Here is a 19,750-nt window from a genome sequence, read left to right as displayed (position 1 = left end):
TCACATTTTGCGGGTTTTGGAATGGACACATGTTAAGATCCGCCGGGATCTTTGCTGGGCTGAGTCTCTCTCGCTGTAGAGATGTCTGGTTTTTCACATGGTGGCAATGTATTTCCATAAGGGTCTGCCTTTTCTGTTTCCTCTGGGTCTGTGTCCAGTCACGATTGCTCTGGGCACTGGAAGGTCATTTTTAACACCTCTTACCAAACAGTTGTCATCTCCAGTGAAAGCCTCCAGTCCATTGCAGGTTTTATGAAATTCTTTTTCTTAAAGGCAGGCAGAGGACCATGTAACAGTGCTGTCAGCCCATTACCAGTTGGATACAATCTTCTGGCTCCCTGGTCTTGACCTGACAATACTTTGGTCCACTGGTTAATCACGTTGCTTGTTGTTAAATAATTGTACTTTTACCAGTCAACTCTGTAGAGCTTATCTATTTACTAGAACATCACCTAGAGATTTGTATATCCTCACTTGAGTAATAACTGATTGTCACTACAGATGGCTTTCAGTTTTTCAATGTCTTTTTTGATTTACAGAGTGAAAGCCGTGGAAAATGAGTTGTTATATAACACACCCTTGTACGCACAGATTATAGAGAAGAACTGAAGTACAAATCATAATCTAATAATATTTTATAGCCTATGTCAATGACAAATGTCCGCTCGGGTCATTTGGAAACTGGTTTATCTTCTGTTTCGACTCACCTGCTGAGTTCAAGTGGAAATCTGATTGAATGGAGTCTTTAAGGAAGATTTATGATCTTTTTTTACTGTAATGTTTTTTTGTATGAAATTGTTACGATTATTAATGGATTTTAAAAGACATGCTAGAAACACTGAAGCAGGTATGTTCCATGGTCATCATTTCATAATGACTTGTACCACAGTTTTTTAGTGATTAGTGCATTTTGCTGGAGTGCCGTATTAATATAATTCACAAACCTCAGTGGGCTGTGCTGTCAGTCTCCCTAGCTTGCTGTTCATGTCTGTACATTGCCATAGTGAATTGTAAAAATACTTATCCAGCAAGAGCACTGCTGTACCATTCTTAAGGACTGCAGTACTTGAGCTGTTTTTTAATTCTCTTACCGAATCCTCTGTATGGAACTGATGTTTTTCTGAACTCCTCTAAATTCCCAGCTTTCCAAAGTCTCTAACAAGTGAAGGATTAAGGAGATCTGAGAGTTTTGCTTTTAGGACTAGATATTGTGGTCTCCTTTCATAAAGATTTGAGCAGAAAGAAAGCAATTTTGTGATATGCTCTATATGTTTGATTTACATAAGAGCTTTAGTGATCATCATCTCAGATATACTGTATTTAGAACCATTCTGTCTTTTGTTCTTCATATGTCCAAAGCTAATGTCACAGTCTACCACAGAACTAGAATTGCCTGTGGAAATTTGATTATCTTTATAAGCGATCATCCCATGACTGGAGGTTCTGTTGAAGCCACATTTAGAAGATTTTTAAAACAAAAATTATCATGTTTCACTATTGCCACTCTAAACATTAAATATTCAAACTTTAGAGCCTTTTCTCTCTGCCTTAGGTTTTAAAACTAACCTTATTAAATAGTTATGTAAACCTCAGTCACTGATTCATGCTTTGTTCTTTGCAGCTAAAAAGTATCGGTCACAGTCATCAATCTTGCTGTATTTCAAGCAGTAATAAAATTTGATATCTTTGAAGTCACTTCTGCTACAGGGTGCAGTAAAGTCAAAGAGTTACTTTTTCAGTAAAGTTCCCAATTTTCAAAAATAATCTATGAGAACCAAGCGCACCATAAATAAAGGAATGAATACAAAGTAGTCATAAAGTTCAGGGGTAGTGCAGAATACAGTTTAAGGTTCTGGATTCATCTCTCAACTACATACACACACACTGAAGTGGTTATTATTGTAAGGAATTCCCAATGAAGAGATATGGGGATCCTGTGCAGAAGCAGGAGCAGGTAATGTCGAGGCAGGCGAACAATCCGGAACGTCAGGCGAGATCGTGGTCGAAAAGGAGAAAGGTGGTTCGAAAAACAGGAAGTACAAATAGAGGCAAACAATCGGAATCGAAAGGCAAGGTCAAGGGTCGAGAGGCAAAAGAGAAGTCCAGAATTCAGAGGCGTGCGAAGTACAGAATAGCCACCAGCTAGATCTCTCAAAGAGTAGACTCCGTACCGAGCAGGAAGAAGCGTGTTTGAATGGCTTAAATACTGCAGCCGGCCGCATGGTGGGGCGTGTCGTGCTGAGTTAACACATGCGGCAGCGCTTGTAATCATCGGCCCGCTGCCGGCACTGGTAAGCTCTCTTGGGGGCTGGTCTGGGCAGGCTGGCGGGCGTGACAATTAAGGGAAATTTAATTAACAGGGGATCATAATACCCCATTAGGGAACTATGATCATAGTATGTTATACTTTAAGTTACATTTTGTAATAGTACATTTAACATTTACAGTCAAGCAATGTGTATTTGTGATCATGGAATTGTTATGAATGACAAGTACAGTACATTATCCCTTTTATTTTCAGGTATTCATTTTTTTCCATGCATGCATCTGATCAGATTAGAACAGAAAACTTACTTTGGGTTCACACCTGGTGACCAGGTGGTTTCAGGTGACTGTTAGCACTGGAACACATTCACCTTGAGTAGGTTTCAGGGTGTGAAGGACAGTGCTGGTAGCACATGCTTCTGAAAAAATAACTGCATGAAGTCTGTGGTCCATTACGCTCATCCAGAACTTTCATAATTTTACAGCTGGGTAAGATGACATTTGTGGCCTCTGCAATGGTAATTAGTAGAAATCCCATGATATTTGCATGCTAATTACATGTCACATTAACTGAGTAGGGTCGTGGGAAGCCAGCAAGTCAGAGAGATAATCAACAGCAGTGTTATGGCTGGCTTGGTAATTGAAAATATGTAAATCTGGTGAGTAATTTGCTGTTGATATTTGGATTCATCTCCCAACAGGTGATTACTACACAAACTGGAGTGGTTATTAAGGGAAATGTATTTAAAAGGTGATCATAGTACTTCATAGGGAACAATGATCATAGTATGATATACTGCACTTGAACAGTAGGAGCTGGTTGCTATTCAGTACAGCTGTATTTGGTGCTGTACACTGTATGTAAGTCTGGTGTTGTATAATTGCTACTGCCTGTTAATGTGTTGCAGGGTGCAATGGTACAGATGTAACTTTGCAGAGTTGCTATCTTTTAAGCTTCAGTGTCCAAATATAATTTTTCTATTTTAAGAAAAGCAGACGTCATCATATGATGTGCCTACAGAAAGACATCTTTTAAATAATATGCTACAGGAAATATCATACTCAATAAAGACACCTTGGATACTAATTATGTGATCATTCTAAGCTCTGGCTTTGTAGAGTAGGTGTTCATAACCTGTTGTGTATGGGGATTGTTGCATGTGGTTAGTGAGATAGTCCAAATTTATCTTAAGTTTATACATAAACTCTAACATGGAAGTGAATCTTACGACTTTGCATTTTTATATTAGAACTAGTTTCATTTTTATTTTTTTCAAGTAAAAGAAAGCATTACAGCATTACGGGTTGATTTAGAATTCTGTCACAGCTTTCGTTGTGAATTAAAATAATGCATACATGTTTTTTAAATGTTGTTTGTGCACTTGTGTGTCCATTACTGTTGTCGCTTTTTTCAAAGTCTCACAAGTTAACTGCCCACTAGGACCACATTTCCATGACTCATGTTGAATTTTCTTTTTTCGCATTTTCCACATTCCTAATACTGAATGTGATGAAGAACAGTCCATTAGAAAGCTCAAAACATCTGTTTCAGTTTCAGTTTATTTCATTAAAAGAATTTGGGTTGCCATGGATTTTGGAAACATAGTTCAAATTATTAACAAAAAGACTTTCCTAAATTTTAATCTGCATGGATAATAACTGAAATGAAAGCTGTTAAAAAAGAAAAAAAATTGACTTTACACACCCCACTGCCCTATCTTAAAATGGAACTTGAAAAGCGTTGTAAATCACTACCACTTAATTCTAATTTCGTTTAAAATGCTGCAGATCGTATAAGTTAAAATCAGAAATAGCAATAAAAGGAGAGATGTGCACGAATATCCACCTGGCTACACTTGTGAAACACTACTTATCTGTCACAGGAGTCAGAGCTTAGACAGTTTTTATTTGAAGTGGAAGGCCTCTGGATGCCTCTGCAGATCCGCTGTGTCAGCTTTGCCACAACCAGCCTGTGAAGTTCTCTTCCTGAACCTGCAGTGCAGCTCGTCGTGAGGCCCAGCGACAAAAATCTGATTGAAACCCCTTGTCTTCCGTGTGCTGAACTGTTCTTCTCCAGGCGCGGCCGTTACCTACATTATAAGAATCGGCCTGAGGAGGTGAAATCTCAGCTGGCAGCAGGAGCTCTTCACGTCTTCGAAACGGAGGTGGCTCAGTAACGCACAGTCATGAAGCTTCCTGACCTGCATTTGTTATAGGTGGCTGTGTCGTGCCTGCAGGGCTGCTTTTCTCGGCTGAGTCGGGGCTTGGACCTGCTCCAGTCTTGACCATGTTAAAGGAAAGTCTTCACTTTGGCGCTGCAGTGTGGTTCGTTACTTACTGGGATCTTAAGCAGCACCATGTCTCCTTGACAATTTATTGCCCTTTTGCACCAAGTGAGGATGTGTGGTCAAGCTCGCTTGTTAGGTGACTTGTACAGTCCCAGGCTGTGATACACCAGGCATGGAGCTGTGTAACATGGTGTAGAGCACACAGTGCTGTACCTGCATGGTGAGCGTGGACACCTGCATGAGCTAGTAACTTAGATGGCGGTTTCAGCACTCACAGCCCTAGAAAGGGCAACACCCACAAAGGATTTTCAGTTCGATAAAAGGGCATTAACTGTTGTGAACCTTTGGGCTTCGCTGCCTTTTTCCCAGTGAGTAAAGAACATTTTACGGAAAACCTCTGGTACTGTATAATTGCCCTGAAAACTGGTCGGTTGTCTCTCAACTTTTATTTCCATGAGGGCATGTTGTTCCCTTCCCAGTTCTTGTGTATGCCATCTGTTTGTTTTTTTTTCCCCCACTTCTAACAGGCCACTTTTTTAAGACCGAGAACTCAATAGACATCTGTCTTGGACACTATCATATGTTTGTCCCATGACTAGTGCAAGCGCTCCGCATGTGATGCTGTGGCCGCAGCCGTACGAATTCACAGATTTTCACCTCGTCCTGCTGGTTGTCTCCGGGCCAGCTCGCTGGAAGCTGTGACGCGCTGGCTCAAACACCGGCGAGGGGGGGGAGAAGTGAGAGCTAGCCTGAGGCCTGCGAGGCCTGCTGTCCTTTTGAAAAGCCCAGGTTCAGCGGCGGGGAAAGGAAAGGCCCTGACCGATATCTGATCTTGGTTTGTTCCCCGCCCGCAGGAATGGCACCAGACCTCTGAGTGCAGAATGATTCTCGTCCTGCTGCTCCTCCAGCTGGCCTCGACCGGCAAAGGCAAGGAGATTCAGACACATGGAGGGAAGGAGGAAGGTAAGCAAGGAAAGATGAAAAGCGGGTGGAGGTTGATGCCTAATTGAAAAAAAACGGGACCTTCCAGAATTACGGGAGAGGAACCATTGTCTGAATGGTGGGAAGTTCCAATGCTATTAGCAATGAACAGCCACACAGACCCACCTGTCCCCCAACAGGTGTCTTATGCACAACACATCTCTAAATATGATGTTAAGAATAAGAAGCTGTAGCTCTGTTTATTGCTGAGGGAAATTAGGTGATTGTGCATAATGAAAACATAACCCTAAAGTACTTTTACTATTTAGATTTGCTCAATGCTGCTCAGCTGAATTCACACTGATAAATAAACTTGGAACGTTCCTATTTTTCTGCTTCACATTTGTGTAAAAGTTCTGATTCCCAGTATGCTGTTGCTTCTACCGAGGTCAGACTCCTCAAAGATTGGCAGCTGGCAACCCAGTATGGGACCTCCTGTCACAGCCTGAGGAACAGTGAAGCTGTCTCTCAATAATGTTCTGTGTGTTATGTTGTATGTAAATGTCCTATGATGTATTTGTATCGTAAATGCATATAGATAGAGTATTGATTGTATGTACTTTGGCAACACTGTAATTTGCCAGTTCATTAATGTCAATAAAGCTGTTTGAATTTGAATTTGAAGTGCTGGGCTGCAGATGCCCTTCCTACGGGCTCCTCCTGACATAATAACATCTCAGCAGGACAACACGCGTCCACATCCTGCTCATGGAACAGCGGCTTTATTACACAATGAGAAAGGGCACTGCTTAGCTGCCACAGTTCATGCCCTGCTCATCAGATCTGAGCCTTTTGCGATGAGCTGGAAAGATGTGTGACATACTGTATAGTCTTCAGAGTACAGACTGCAGCAGAAGAATGGGACACTGTAGCACAAGACAGCTTCTGAAGTCTTGTGGAAAGAGTGCAGAAGTACGCTCTGTATTGCCTCCAGTGGCAGAACATTATACCTGATCATGCATTACTAACCTCTGACTTTCACACTTTCACAGTAAACCTCCGGTAGATCAATGTGAATCAGCATAATTCATTTAGCAATCATGTTTTTTTAAAATTAAAATTTCAGTGCATGCACCTGCTACAAAAAAGTTTGTCATTTTCCTGAACTTAGCACTGTGAATTTGTTGCACATACAAAGGAAACATTTCTTCTTATGCTCACCATAGATGGGGCAGCATTGTTTGGCTGAATGAACCCAGAAATATTACATTAAGCACAATGTATTTTTTTTAAATCGAAAATTGAATCAGCTGTCATGTTTCCTTAATTAAGATGTCACCTTAATTGGTTTGAAGTGTGGAAATAGGCCTAATGTGTGACTCATCACGGTCTAATGAAGTGTGTCTTATAACAAGTAAGGTCTTAAAAGAATGTGGACCCTAAGCTATCTGGAGGGCGGCGATGTAAATGAATGATTATATGTCCATTTATTCATTTATGGTAACTGCTTTAGGTAGAAGTGGCTTAGGAACCTGGCAGGCACTGGATGCAAGAGGGGTCTGTATCTGGAGGGGATGTCGAGCCATCACAGAGCACACACTCCTAAGCAGCAATTTATTGATGTAAATTAATCTCAGCGGTATCTTTGAACTGTGGGAGAAATGTGGAGCCTGGAGATGCCCCCAGGCCAAAATCTGTCCCAAGACCCAAATGAAAACCAGTCCCATGAAAAAGTACTTTGTGCAGCTCCTGGCTGTCTTCAAGGGTTCGAACACGCTTATGCAGAGCAGCAAAGATACAGATGTAATCATGTAGTGCCTGCCAGAGCTAAGCTCCTTGCTCTTAGCAGACATGCTTTTGGAGGTTAAATGAATACACATAAAGGGTGAAGGCCATTTAACACAAGTTGAAATTCAGATATTCAATGAGTTCTGTAACAGCATGAATTATTGGAAGTTTTGACAGTTTCATTCATACTGGCTCCAACTCTCACCTTTAGTTTTGCAGCAGTTTTAAAAAATATCTGTTGAATGTGTGAACCATACATTCAGCTCTTTCATGAGCCATATCATAGTTCTTTCAACATCACCTTTCTGTTTCAGTATACACCTTTTTTCAGCCCTCTGAACTCTACATCTGCTGTGTCCCTCAATTGAAAGGATACCTGTTTAATGAAAATCGACTATAAGAGTTAAAGGGTTAAATACTGTATACCACAGTCTGGTTTTTTTCATGCCGGCTTGTGTGATGGACACAAAATTAGTTCTCACATGGACAGATAGATTTTTGCATCACTGGTTTATTGATTTGCACAGCTTCGGCAGGCTTCCATGGGTGAATGATTCTGCTTATTCCAGCTGAAAAGACTGTAAAGACACCGGTGCATCAGCAGCTGTTGGAGGTCTTAATCTATCAAGATAAATTGGAAATGTGAGCTATAAAGTATTTTTATTTCCAATGGCTTAAATTCCAAAGCTACCGTGCATTTACATAAGTAAATCTAGTCAAATAGTTAGAGAAATGACATTTTGCTATTTTTTCCTGATATGCCTGAATTTTCTAGATACATTCAAAGTTCCCCAAAGTTGTTGACAGTCAACCCAGTTGCCTTCTTCAGAGTCAACTGTTAAGCCTGAAGCAGAGGACATAAACGTTAAAGTGCTTTTAAAACTAAGAATGGGAGACATTGTGTTGCACAAAGGTCTGTGCAAGTCTTGAATAAACTCTGTAGCCGTGTTATCAAAGCTGATACCCTGGCTTCTTGCAAGAATTGACTGGTTGAGATCCTCCAAGCCATTAGCAACTGACAAACAAGCTACATGGGCCAAATGGCTTCTTGTTACTAAGTTTTTGAGCTGGAACCGATGTTTCATTTTTCTGTTCTTAAGCCCTTTCTTTTCTCCTGAGACAGAAGACTAACTCTTTGTTCTGAGAGGTCTTTCCGATGCTCTGTTCCCAACAGCAACAAAGAAGGGCTGCATCACTGATTCCTGACCTATTTTGCCAACTGCTCAACTCAGGCCCTCCAAACCTGGAAAAGAGCCAGTTTTCTGTAGCATCTGCAAAGCTGCAGAGATCATGGTAAAAATATGCCCCATTTATTCAAGAACTGTTCTTCCAGCAGTGAAAGCAAGGGATAACGTGTGGTGTATTCAGTCCGAGGGAACGGCATTGAATACAGTTTTGCTCCATGTACAATTCATGTTCTACCCTGCTCTTGTTGTAGCAGGAACCCAGTTGTTAGTTAAGCGTTATGCACCTAATGCAAACTAGTTTCTGTTTCCCTCTGTAGCCAGTCTTTAAAAGGCACAACAGCGCCTGCACTTTCTGCGGTGCTTAAAGCAATGCGGTGTGGGGAAGCAGCTCCTCATGAACTTTTACCACAGCAGCATAGAAAGTGTCCTCACTAGTGGCATCACTGTGAGGTACAGCAGTACTACCGTGCATGACAGAGACGCACTACAAGGGCTTGTGGCAACGGCACAGAGGAGTACAGGATGTGACTGACCATCAATCGGTGAGATTCACACCGTCCGCCATCACAGTAAAGCCCAATCCATCATTCAGGATCCCAGCCACCCAGGCCACTACTGTTTCTCCCCCCTGTGCTCTGGCCAGCAGTACCACACTGTTCAAACACAGACCACTAGACTCAAGAACAGCTTCTATCCCACTGCAGTACGCATCCTCAACAGCTCACTGTAATGCCTTAATATACATCTATGCATCTAATATACGCACTTTTTACCTAGTCTACCATTTTGTTTCTTTTGCTCTCACTACTACATATTTATTATTCCACAACATATTTATTGTTCCTGTCGTCTACATTGTGTGGTGTTGTCTCTTGTGCTGTGTATGTCCCGAGAGATCAGCACGATTAAGGATTGCCATGTACAGTACGTGTACATATGCCAATAAACGCCTCTACTCTGAAAGCACCTCCATGGAGATTGTACTCTGATGTGACCTACTTCGGTGACAGGTTAATGGAGGAAAGCTGCAAAGTTACAATTTAATGTTGCTTCTCTGTACAGACAAAAAATAAGGTTTATTTAAGGAAAGATGAGCTCTAGGTCAGTGCTTGCCCCCTGGAGTGTAATTTTTTGCAGCCACTGTTCCTGTGTGGGAACTGTAATAAAGACTTAACAATCCTGCTCCTAATCCTTTATGTACTGAGTGTTATCTCGGGGTACTGCAGGTCAGTGACTATTCATCTTCTCTACATGCGCTAGTGTACTTTAAGCCTGTTAAGACATATGGTTTCAATTTTCACACCTACAGAATTTTACAGCAAATGTTTTTTGTTTTGCTTTCAGTATATGAAATAACACGTCAAAGAGGTCCTGTTGTCACAGTTGTTAAAAAAAGGAGGCTAAAATACGTTTTTTTATTTCTTCAAATTGACAGTAGCAAAACAATTAGGGATAAAGTTCTCAGAGACAGGAACAGGAAATGTTTTGACAATGAAAGGGAAATGGCTGATTCATTAAACGAATATTTCTCTCATTTGTTTACCAAGGAACAAAATCAACAGTATGTCTCGAGCAGAAGAAAAACCAAAGTTCCATCATAAATAATATTTGAAGAAGTAGAAGAATCTGTTCTTACTAGATACGAGTGTTTAAAATAAACACAACTCCAGGGCCTGAAGGTCTTCTTTCAGCTGTATTTAAAGAAGCAAGATGTGGTTCAAAATCCCTTAGTAAAAGTCTTCCATCAGTCACTTAGGACAGGAGTAGTTTCTATTGACTACCCATTGACTGGAAAATTGCTTAGCGCCCATCCATAAGAAGGAAGAAACAATGAAAATACCCAACCTAGAAATTAAGACCAATGCGTCTTAATATTTATTAGATGTAAGGCTACGGAAATGATCGTCAGAACTAGAGCAGAGGATATAATAAAGATGTCGTGCAAGATGTGACAGAGATCAGCCCAAAACAGAACTTCAGATGGGACGGGCTAGGAGGCGGTTGTGCCCAGAAATGGTACACTTGCACAGATAAAAATATTTCACATTTAGAAGCTATTGAAATAGATAAAAACTGCACTGAATTCCCGAAGAGATGTTTGTCAGACCCTGTTTGCTCTTCTTTTAGTGGGAGATTCTAAGTGTCTTTTCTGGTTTAAAAGGATGAAAAAGTGCCTGTATTTCCTCGATAGCTTTCAGCAGCCACAGTATTTATAATAATAATATAATGTTATAATGATAATAATATAATAATAATAATTTAATGGAAGAATGTGACTGCCTAGCTGGTTTGCTCAAGAGGATGGATATCTAAAGTATATATTTGTATTAAGATTCAAATGAAACTGATATTTGCTTACCCCCAACTCTGCAAAATTCCTCATAAAGGGTTCTGCAAAACAAGACTGTCTTGCCAGTGAGACGTAAGTCATAACAAACTGTAGTGATGGTTTCAAAAATCAAGACTGACATCTTGTAATACTTGTAAATGTGGCATGCAACCACATCTACACACATCTCCCAGACACACAAGACCTTCTGTTTTTCAGTGTATAGATCTGTGCAGTGGATCGTGGTCCATTAATCATTTGACCCTTTTCTGTGGTCACTTGTTATACCGAGGACAGCACTGTGACATAATCGCAACATGAAAAAAACTGCGAGTCAGAGAAGGTATGAATATGTATTCGATTCTTATGATCTTTTTGAAGTTTGCTGATATTTTATCCAGAACACAAATTAGTTTGGGTCCTTTTTTATGTGGCAAGGGTTTTTAGGAGTACAAAGAGAATACTTGATCCCACGCGTTATTTATTTTTTTATGAAACTGAAATTTGTACTTCTAACAACCAGATTAAAAAAACAAATTTTCCATTGGCGTTGTTTATTCTGTATTCAAACTCGGTTCTATAACGAACAGTTCTTTCCGGACCCTATGCGGACGACACAGTCCGACGAAGTGGGGAAACACTGGGGAAACGTCATGCAGGAATACGGGGCAGAAGACAGGGGGGCGTGTCCACGGTGCGCTGGTGCACAGGGGAGGTGTGGCCGAGGCGAACAATCCCAAAGAGTAATCCTTAGAGTATCCAAAACACAAGGGTAAAGTCCAAAACCAGGAGATCCGTCAAAACACGAAGTTAAAACCACGAAGGCCGGGTCGGAACCGGCGGACAGGGAACGGGAACAGAGATTAAAACCTTAACGGGACCAGGCGCTTCCAGGTCCCAGACTCGCACGATACGGAAATCAGATGCAGAGCCCGGATGAGCGTCAGCGCCTGGCTTTTAAGGTGGGCTGGGAATGGGAAACAGGTGCAGAGAATAAAGTCTTAAGTGAAAGGGCTGGAGCACCCTTAAGGAGGGGGGACTAATATCGTGACAGGTTCCTTTTCTAAAAATGGAAATCTCTTTTACCTCTACAACGTTTTCACCATGATATGTAATCCTTCACAGTATGACTACACTCTTTTTTTATACCACCCAGAGATCTGGGAAGACAGCACCATGATGTACGAATTTACTGCCTGGTATTGAGATGCTTATTATGATCACTCATTTTTGTCTTATTTTGCCTTTGGTTCTGTTAAATATATAAATCTCACACGAATATTGTAAAGACTTAGTTCATGAGTAGCATTTTATTAATAATATCCATCCAAAGTACTGTGAAAATGATTCTTCCAGCCTGCAGTTTTTAATTTTGTTTTGTAAAGCCTCGTACTGGTTGATGGCACTACAATATAGAATGTGGATTACTGTAAAGCATAAAACAATAGAATTGCAAGGAGTAAACAAGGTAGAATTTCATCACTAGATTTCTTTAGTACTAATCTCCTGAAATGATGTGTGTTTAAAAGTGTTCGGTGCTCCCTGAGAATATGTCTATCACCTTCATTTCACTCTTACTGTATATCTGTGGGCTGGCATTTATTTGACTGTAGAAAAGCAAACAAGCTGATGAGACTGCAAGTATGTAGATGCTCATGTAACATCTATCGAGAGCAGTAAATATGTCAGAATTGCACATATACAGTAAATCCTGAACTGTCTCATTGTCACGATGAATCAAGTCTTATATGTGAGTCCAATGACATTGTCACTCTTGTGCATTTTTATCAGCTGGTGATTCAGAACAAAGGGAGGGTGTATTACTTGTGACAAATGTATTGGAGAGAGATATTTATATATTTGATAAATGTGCTGTGTTTACTGTACAGGATTGGCCACTTTCAAGAATGCAAGGTTGATGTGGTTTTTAAAAAAACAATGTCACAAATAAATAGAACTTGAGTACCAGGGTATCTCTAGTTATGGTTCTGTGACCATTAAAAGCACATTCCATTATCATCATTATTTTCCCCTTGCAGCATTTAATTTAGACAATGCTACGCTGATCTGAAGTAAGCAATGCATACTTAATATATATAGATTCCAATAGATTAATTGCTCTTTTACACTCTGTGAACTATTGTATGGCAGAATTGTTGTTACAATGTAATAAACAGAAAACAAAATGACACGAATGAACATGAAATAAAAACGTAAACAATTTCAAAGCTTTCTTCTAATATATAATACCATCTTTTAAATATACAGTACATTTCCGTGTACATTTGGGAAAGTTCTGAAGTGTACACTGACAAAACATTTGTGTGTGCTTGAGCCTGAAGACAGACACCAGTTCTTCCAGCTGTTCCACTGATGGGGAACAAGGGAATTCCATGTCCATTTACCATTTTCCTGTTTTCAAACCCCCAAATCAAAGGCAACCCGAAAGGATTTTTATGTTTTTTGTAAAATTGTATTTTTCTCTCAATTTGCAGAAGCTTCCGTCGCAGGAGATCATTTTAACATTCTCTCCTGGGGAACCTTTGGGTGGCCGTGCCCTTAAGCCCTCAAAACAGCAGGAGTTTTGCTTCTGCACTTAACTGATGTGACTGTTTCAGACATCTCACAACTCGGGGCCTTTCATGATTCATTTCTTTTGTTTTCCCCAGTAAGTCCTTCAATTAAAATTCTCTCCCCAGATTTCTCTCCACTAGAGATACACACTTGTCATGGGGAACAAGTGTGTGAAAAACACTCCGGTGAAAAGTCCCATGAGGTGGGTCCCGTTCTTAGATTCCAAACCCTGACCCATCTTTAAAAGAATTACAATTTTTTGCCGTTCTTATTTTGGTTCGATTTGTCTGATAAGGGTATTATCTATTAAGGAAACAGTTACACCTATACAAAGCAGTTGTCTTAAGTGGCCAAATGTTATATTCAATCGATTTTATAGATAAAACTTCCGTTTCCATTGTTTCTCTTTACTGGAAGTACAGAGAAAACACTTTGAGAAGTATGACGCACCCGTCGCTCACCAGAAAAGACACTGAATTGCTCATCAGGGCACAAGGCAGGACTACACACATGTGCCTTCACACCTATCCTGCACAGGGCACATACAGGGGTAACTGGAAGCCATCGATTAACCTGGTCAGTGTAGCGGAGCTAGTTCAGACACGGTGACGTCATCGCCCTCCCTGCGCGTAGCAGGGACCTCAGCCACCTGTGCTGGGGGGGGTCTCCTTTAGCTCATTCGGCTGGCTCCCTGTTGCGTTACGCCGGAGACCCGGGTTTGCGCCCCAGGTGCTGCGGGATGAAACCGGTGGGTCACATCACCATTTCTTTAAAAGGTGGCAAGAGCCCAGAGCACACAGACAAAATCCAGCAAGATTCAAGGAGAAAATACAAACTCCGTACAGAAGGCATCCAGGCCTCAATCGAACCCAGGACTCAAGGGATATAAGGTAGCTGTCATGTTCGTAGACCCCTCCTCTTAAGGACGCTCCTGCCCTTCCTTGTTTTCCACTCATCGCCCACACCTGCTCCCTGTTCCATCCCCCTTTTCAGTTCTCCTTAAAAGCCGGGTGCTCACTTTATTCGGGGCTCTGCATTTGATCTCCATGTCGTGCGAGTCCGGGACCTGGAAGCGCCTGGTCCCGTTAAGGTTTTAACCTCTGTTCCTGTTCCTGTCTCCCACCGGTTCCGATCTGGTTCCCGTTTTTAAATCTTGTTTGTCTTGGATGGACCGCCATGTTTTGGACTTTTGCTTTCGTTTGGATTCCCCTTTGGATTTTCTCCCGGATTGTTTGCCTCGGCCACACCTCCCCTGAACACCAGCGCACCAAGGACACGCCCCCTGTTTTCATCCTGCATGATCTTTTCCCCATGTTTCTTCACTTTTCCCTGGATCATGTCGTCCGCGTAGGGTCTGAAAGAACTGTTTCATTACAGCAACAACCTTAGGCTCCATGTCCCTGTGTTGTCTAGGTACAAGACAGCAGCTCAATCATTTAAATATCAGTGCCTTTGAGATTAATATAGACTACCTGAATAGAAAGGGGCTCATCCTCCTGAAAAGACCTATGCAGTAATTAAGGTTTGTGTGGTTCTATTACTAGGCCAGTCGTTAACACTATAGAAACCTCCTATCCCGGTGTGTTCCATTCATGCATTCATTCTCTTTCCACTTCGGAGTCGCAGGGGAGCTGGAGTCTATCCCAGCAAGCAACTGGTGCAGGGCAGGATACACCCTGGACAGGACACCAGTCAACCACAGGGCACACGCAGACAAGCACAGACTCTCACGCCAAGGGCAAGGTTTCCCAGAAGCCAGTTAACCTACCGGTCGGTATGTGTTTGCACTGTGGGAAGAAAATGGAGCACCTGAAGGAAACTGCACACGAACACAGGGAGAGCATACAAAATCCACACAGATAGCGCCCCAGGTCTGGAATTGAGAACCCAGAACCCTAGTGCTGTGAGGAGTGTTGACATATTGATCATGTAAAACAGTGATCGTTTTCAGTTAAACTAAAGTGTTTTGTCCTTGGAGTTTATTTTCTCATCTGGGTCCAAATTCAATCAATAATTTGACCCTCGCACTGCATGTCACAAAAGCTGACCTCAATAGCAGTCTTTTGCTTAACAGATTCTTTTTCTTTTTACCAAACTGTAAATGCTCCTACCCTGGGAAAAACACTATAATGTAGTCCCATTTCTGCACAAGACAATATAAATTATAGAAAGAAATTACTTATGTATAGCTTCACATGTGCAGAAAGTATCATTCCCTTGTGGTGAGGGGAATCTGCCTGAGGCTGTCCTTGGCAAAGTTCTTCACCAGTGACTGAGTCTGACAGGCGTAGGAAAACATAACACTCCTCTTGGCAGGATATCCCAGAGAGCCTGTAAAATAAAGGTTACAAGGTAATTTTCTGACTCAATATAGCAGAAGAGCCTGATAGAACATCTGAGCTGTCCTACCTAGTGGAACTTTTGGCAAAACTGTCCTGTGTCAATATGGAGTCTCAAGGAGACAAGTGCACAAAGAACAAGACAAGTGCAAAAAGAACAAGACAAGTGCACACCCAAAGAAGGCTCCACAGCCGAAACCATGTGTTTCATTTCTTCTGTTTTCAGTATGGAATAAACCTTTACTTGTCCCTTTGCAGCCTATGCATGCCAACGCAGCTCCCTACTTGAATTACAAGTGCACAGTATTGCATGTGGATAGTAAAAACACCAATTATAACTACAAAAAAAGAAGCGCTGAGCTAGAATCTAGAAGAGGCTGCTTATGAAAAACCCATAGGTGTTTGTGACATCATTTACATCCAGAGAAGAGCAACCAGATGCATTCTGGGGTTTCGGGGAATTCCTGCACACTAAGAGGCTGAAGGGACTAAACCTTTTTAGTCCTGAAAAAAGAAGACTATCATTGATACAAGTATTCAAAATTCTCAAAGGTGCTGACAAAATCGACTCAGCGGATTTCTTTCGATTGAACAGTGAAACACAAATCAGAAGATACAAGTGCCGGCAGCCATATCTCGCTACAAATCTCAACTGACAACCCACTGAAGCTCAGCAGGTGTGAGCCTGGCCAGTACCTTAATTGGAGACCTCCTGGGAAAGCTGAGGTTACTGCTGGAAGAGGTGTTAGTGGGACTTTTCTGTGGTTAGAGACTGTATTGGCAATACCTCTAGTTTCAGTAAGGAGGATTCCAAAACCAGATACAAATTCCTCATATGCCAGTGTTAAGGGCGCTCGGTGTGTATGAGCCTGTTACAGACAGTGATGCCCCTTGATACCAGATGATCGTGGGTTCTGCTGTGGTAGGAGACCGGGCCTTGGGCTGTAACAGTGCGCTCTGAGGCGGCGAGCGACCCGGATTGACCCCAGCGGGGCTGGAGCTGTGTGTGTCACATTGGCAGCTCGTGCCATAATGGAAAACCACTCCGGCAGAGTCATGCATTCCCTGCTAGTCTGTGCACCAGCCGAGACCCCCGTTTCACCACTGGACCCCTAACCGGCCCCCTGACTCGGTCGTGAAGATGATCTGAGCTGGTTGCCTTCTCTCAGGTCTGAGACACGTCGCAGGTTACCTTTCAGCTGCTGCACTCCGTAGGCAACGCAAAATCCTAAACTCTTGATTAGAACAAAGCCGCAAACGATCCAATCAAGCACCTTGTTGGTCCAATTTAGGATACAAGGAGGTCATTCAGCTCAGCTGGAATGAAAACCAACGTTGGGTTTTCAGGTGAGTGGGACCCCCGATATCATTCCTGCTCCTGCTGAAGGTGAACTATGTACCCTACAGGCCACTGCTCCATCACAGCATGTAAAAAACCTTACGTGGGGCTTTGTGTTATGTTTTTTTTTTCAAACAGAAGCATGGAAGAACTGCTTTTTGCCCTCAGTAACATTTTCTTCACTGGTATTATTTTTGGAGGCAGTAGCTCTCTTCTGACCAAATAGGCCAGCTGTTATTTATAAACTGTACAGCGCTCCTCGCTAGCCGAGTTACAGCAATCAATATTGACTGGTGCGCGCTCAGATAGCAATTTCCAACTCGCCTCAAGAAATACGTCTTGGGATGTCGAATGGAATAGAATTCAGTTGATATTCTGGCTGTGTTGAGAGTCTTTTCTGCTTAAGCAGAATTTATTTTCAGGTGATCAGATATGGACGGCATGTTGGTGCGTTGCTCAGCATTGCTGTCTTATAGCACTGGGTCCTTGGGTTCACTTCCTGGGCTGCTGTCTGTGTGGAGTTCGTATGTTCTCATTGGGTTTGTGTGGGTTTCCCCCAGGTGCTCTGGCTTCCTCCCACAGTCCAAAGACATGCCTTTTTTTTTACTGTTAAACTATAATACACACATTTTCTTCTATCAAAATAAACTTTCTAAAAGAGGCGATTGTCCATTTTCAGCCAGTGCAAGCGGATGATGGGACCGGACGTGCGTTTGTCCATTTCCCTGTCCCGGCCCGGAAACTGCGGAACAGGAGCTCAGTGAACAGGGATTTCTGCCCAAACTCCCTTCCAGCGACGTCGCGCTTCATCTTTTCTCTGAGGTCCGCCAGGATCCTCTCCTCCAGCTCCGCGCTCTGTGTCGTGCTGGATGGGAGTGTTCCTCACGTTCCGCAGTCCTGGTTTTATCAGGGACACCAGCAGCCAGTGCTCGTGACCCCTTGTCCAGTCCGGTGGGTGCCAGCCCCAGCAGGCTGCACTGGTAACTGAGCACCGCTCCCGCTCCCAGGAGCTGCATAATTATTTGTCCATTCTTCCCCACGCCGCTTTGGCAAAGGGGCAGCTCCGGAACAAGTGCTCCTGCGTCTCCTGGACAAAACACGTGTCCCGGGGGCAGTGCGGGTTCCTGGTGAGCGAGTGTCTGTAGAGGACCTCTCTGGTGGTCAGCCTCTGGCCCGGTTGAGGTCCTTCAGTTTGTTGTCCAATTCCTTTGTTGTCTGGGAACCCGCAGCCTTTCCTCGACGATCAGTTGCCCCCTCACCTCCTTGTACGGGGCTCTGTGGTTGGCGCACGTACAGGTTGATAGGTTTCTGGGCCAGTTGGCCCTGGTGAGAGTGTGTGCGTGTCTGTGTCCGTGTGTGCCCTGTGATGGACTGGTGTCCCAGCCAGGGTGTATCCCGCCTTGCGCACGTTGTTTGCAGGAATAGACTCCAGCTCCCACGTGACCCTGTGATGACTAAACTAGCTAGAAAATGGTTGGATGGATCTTCAAATGTTGATAATTGGCTTCTAAAGCTACAGGGGCTTGAAGTTTGTTTTGGGAGCTGGCAGGGAGAGCACTGTAAAGGTTTTTACAGCAATCCAGCCGAGACGCGATGAAGGCTTGAATCCGAGCTTCTGCTCCGAGCTTCTACAGCAGTGCAATCACGTAAAGAACCCAGTAAAATTCAAACCATGTTTCTGAGTAAAAAAGTAAAAGACTTTACAGGTGGCTTTTATTTGAGCATCAAAATAGAGCTCGGGCTCAAACACAGCCCCCACTTTTCTCATAGTCGGCAATAATTTGAGGCTACTGTTTCCAAGTTGTAGTTCATTCAGGTTTTTTTTTGTTTGTTTTTTATGGCACAATAAACTGGTTACGACCTTTTCCAATGAAGGAAACTAATGAGCAGTATGAAATATTCGTCCCATTTTTTATAAACTTCACAAGAAGAATTCATATATGAATTAATTGTAACAGACTGAATACATATTGAAATATATTAAAAGGCTTCAGGTAATGCTGCCCATCACCCTTTTCTGTCTTTTCCAATACATCCGTGTACCAACCTCTAGAAGCAAGAGAATGATCAGTTCAAGAACTACATTTAATAATTCAAAAGTTATTTTTCCGTTAATCCTCTTTGATATTGAAATTCGTCTAATACTCTGCAGCATCACGGAACACACTTGTTTCTGTCCTCTGAACTTTTGTCAGTGTAGTATTCATGAAGCCACATTATTATTAAGCAGTGGATATTTGTTTTTAAAATCACACTCAAAAAAGATTGCAAAACGTCAGTCGAGTGAATAGATCCCACACTTCCAAACCACCAATTTTGCACAGCTGCTGCCGGGAGATCTTTAGCACAATCCTAGTTTTATTAAAGAGAGTTCCTTAAAATAATAATTTCATGTATTCTAAATTTTGTTGTCGTAAAAACAGGAGTCTGCCAATTATGTATTTAGAATACATATTATCTAGAATAAGCACTTTACCTATTAGAAATTTCCGTTCTGTGCTGCGCTTGATACCCTACTCTGCGTAAATTGTATTGTACCTCTTACGCATTACTTCTAGGTATTTCTAGAGGGTGTGTATAACCTAACTCTTTAATTATTTCATTTACATTTAACCGAAAGATAACCCATTCACACACAGGATAACAGATGCCTACGAAAAACGGACTCCCAGAGGTAAAAATCTAGGACAGCCCATGTCTATCCAAATAAACTTCGGTGT

The 19,750-nt window shown here is 42.2% G+C and overlaps 1 protein-coding gene across 2 annotated transcripts in view; it reads left to right on the top strand.

Annotated features, from left to right (window-relative positions):
• The window catches only part of crfa4 (cytokine receptor family, class I receptor 4), a 45,652-nt gene that overhangs the window by 9,478 nt on the left and 16,424 nt on the right, over nt 1-19,750 (top strand). The window contains exon 2 of one of the 2 annotated variants that reach the window (XM_088647832.1): nt 5,408-5,516. In XM_088647832.1, the coding sequence (XP_088503958.1) occupies nt 5,435-5,516 (82 nt within the window). In that variant the 5' untranslated portion in view covers nt 5,408-5,434. Of the gene's footprint in view, nt 1-5,407; nt 5,517-19,569; nt 19,705-19,750 lie in introns of those variants that run through there. The other variant, XM_088647847.1, reaches the window with a different exon arrangement.

Source organism: Lepisosteus platostomus, chromosome 2, assembly GCF_059453375.1.
Source record: "Lepisosteus platostomus isolate fLepPlt1 chromosome 2, fLepPlt1.hap1, whole genome shotgun sequence".
NCBI classification, from domain to species: Eukaryota; Metazoa; Chordata; class Actinopteri; order Semionotiformes; family Lepisosteidae; genus Lepisosteus; species Lepisosteus platostomus.
The sequence above is the reverse complement of the archived record's forward strand: the minus strand, read 5'-3'. Positions and strand labels throughout refer to the sequence as shown.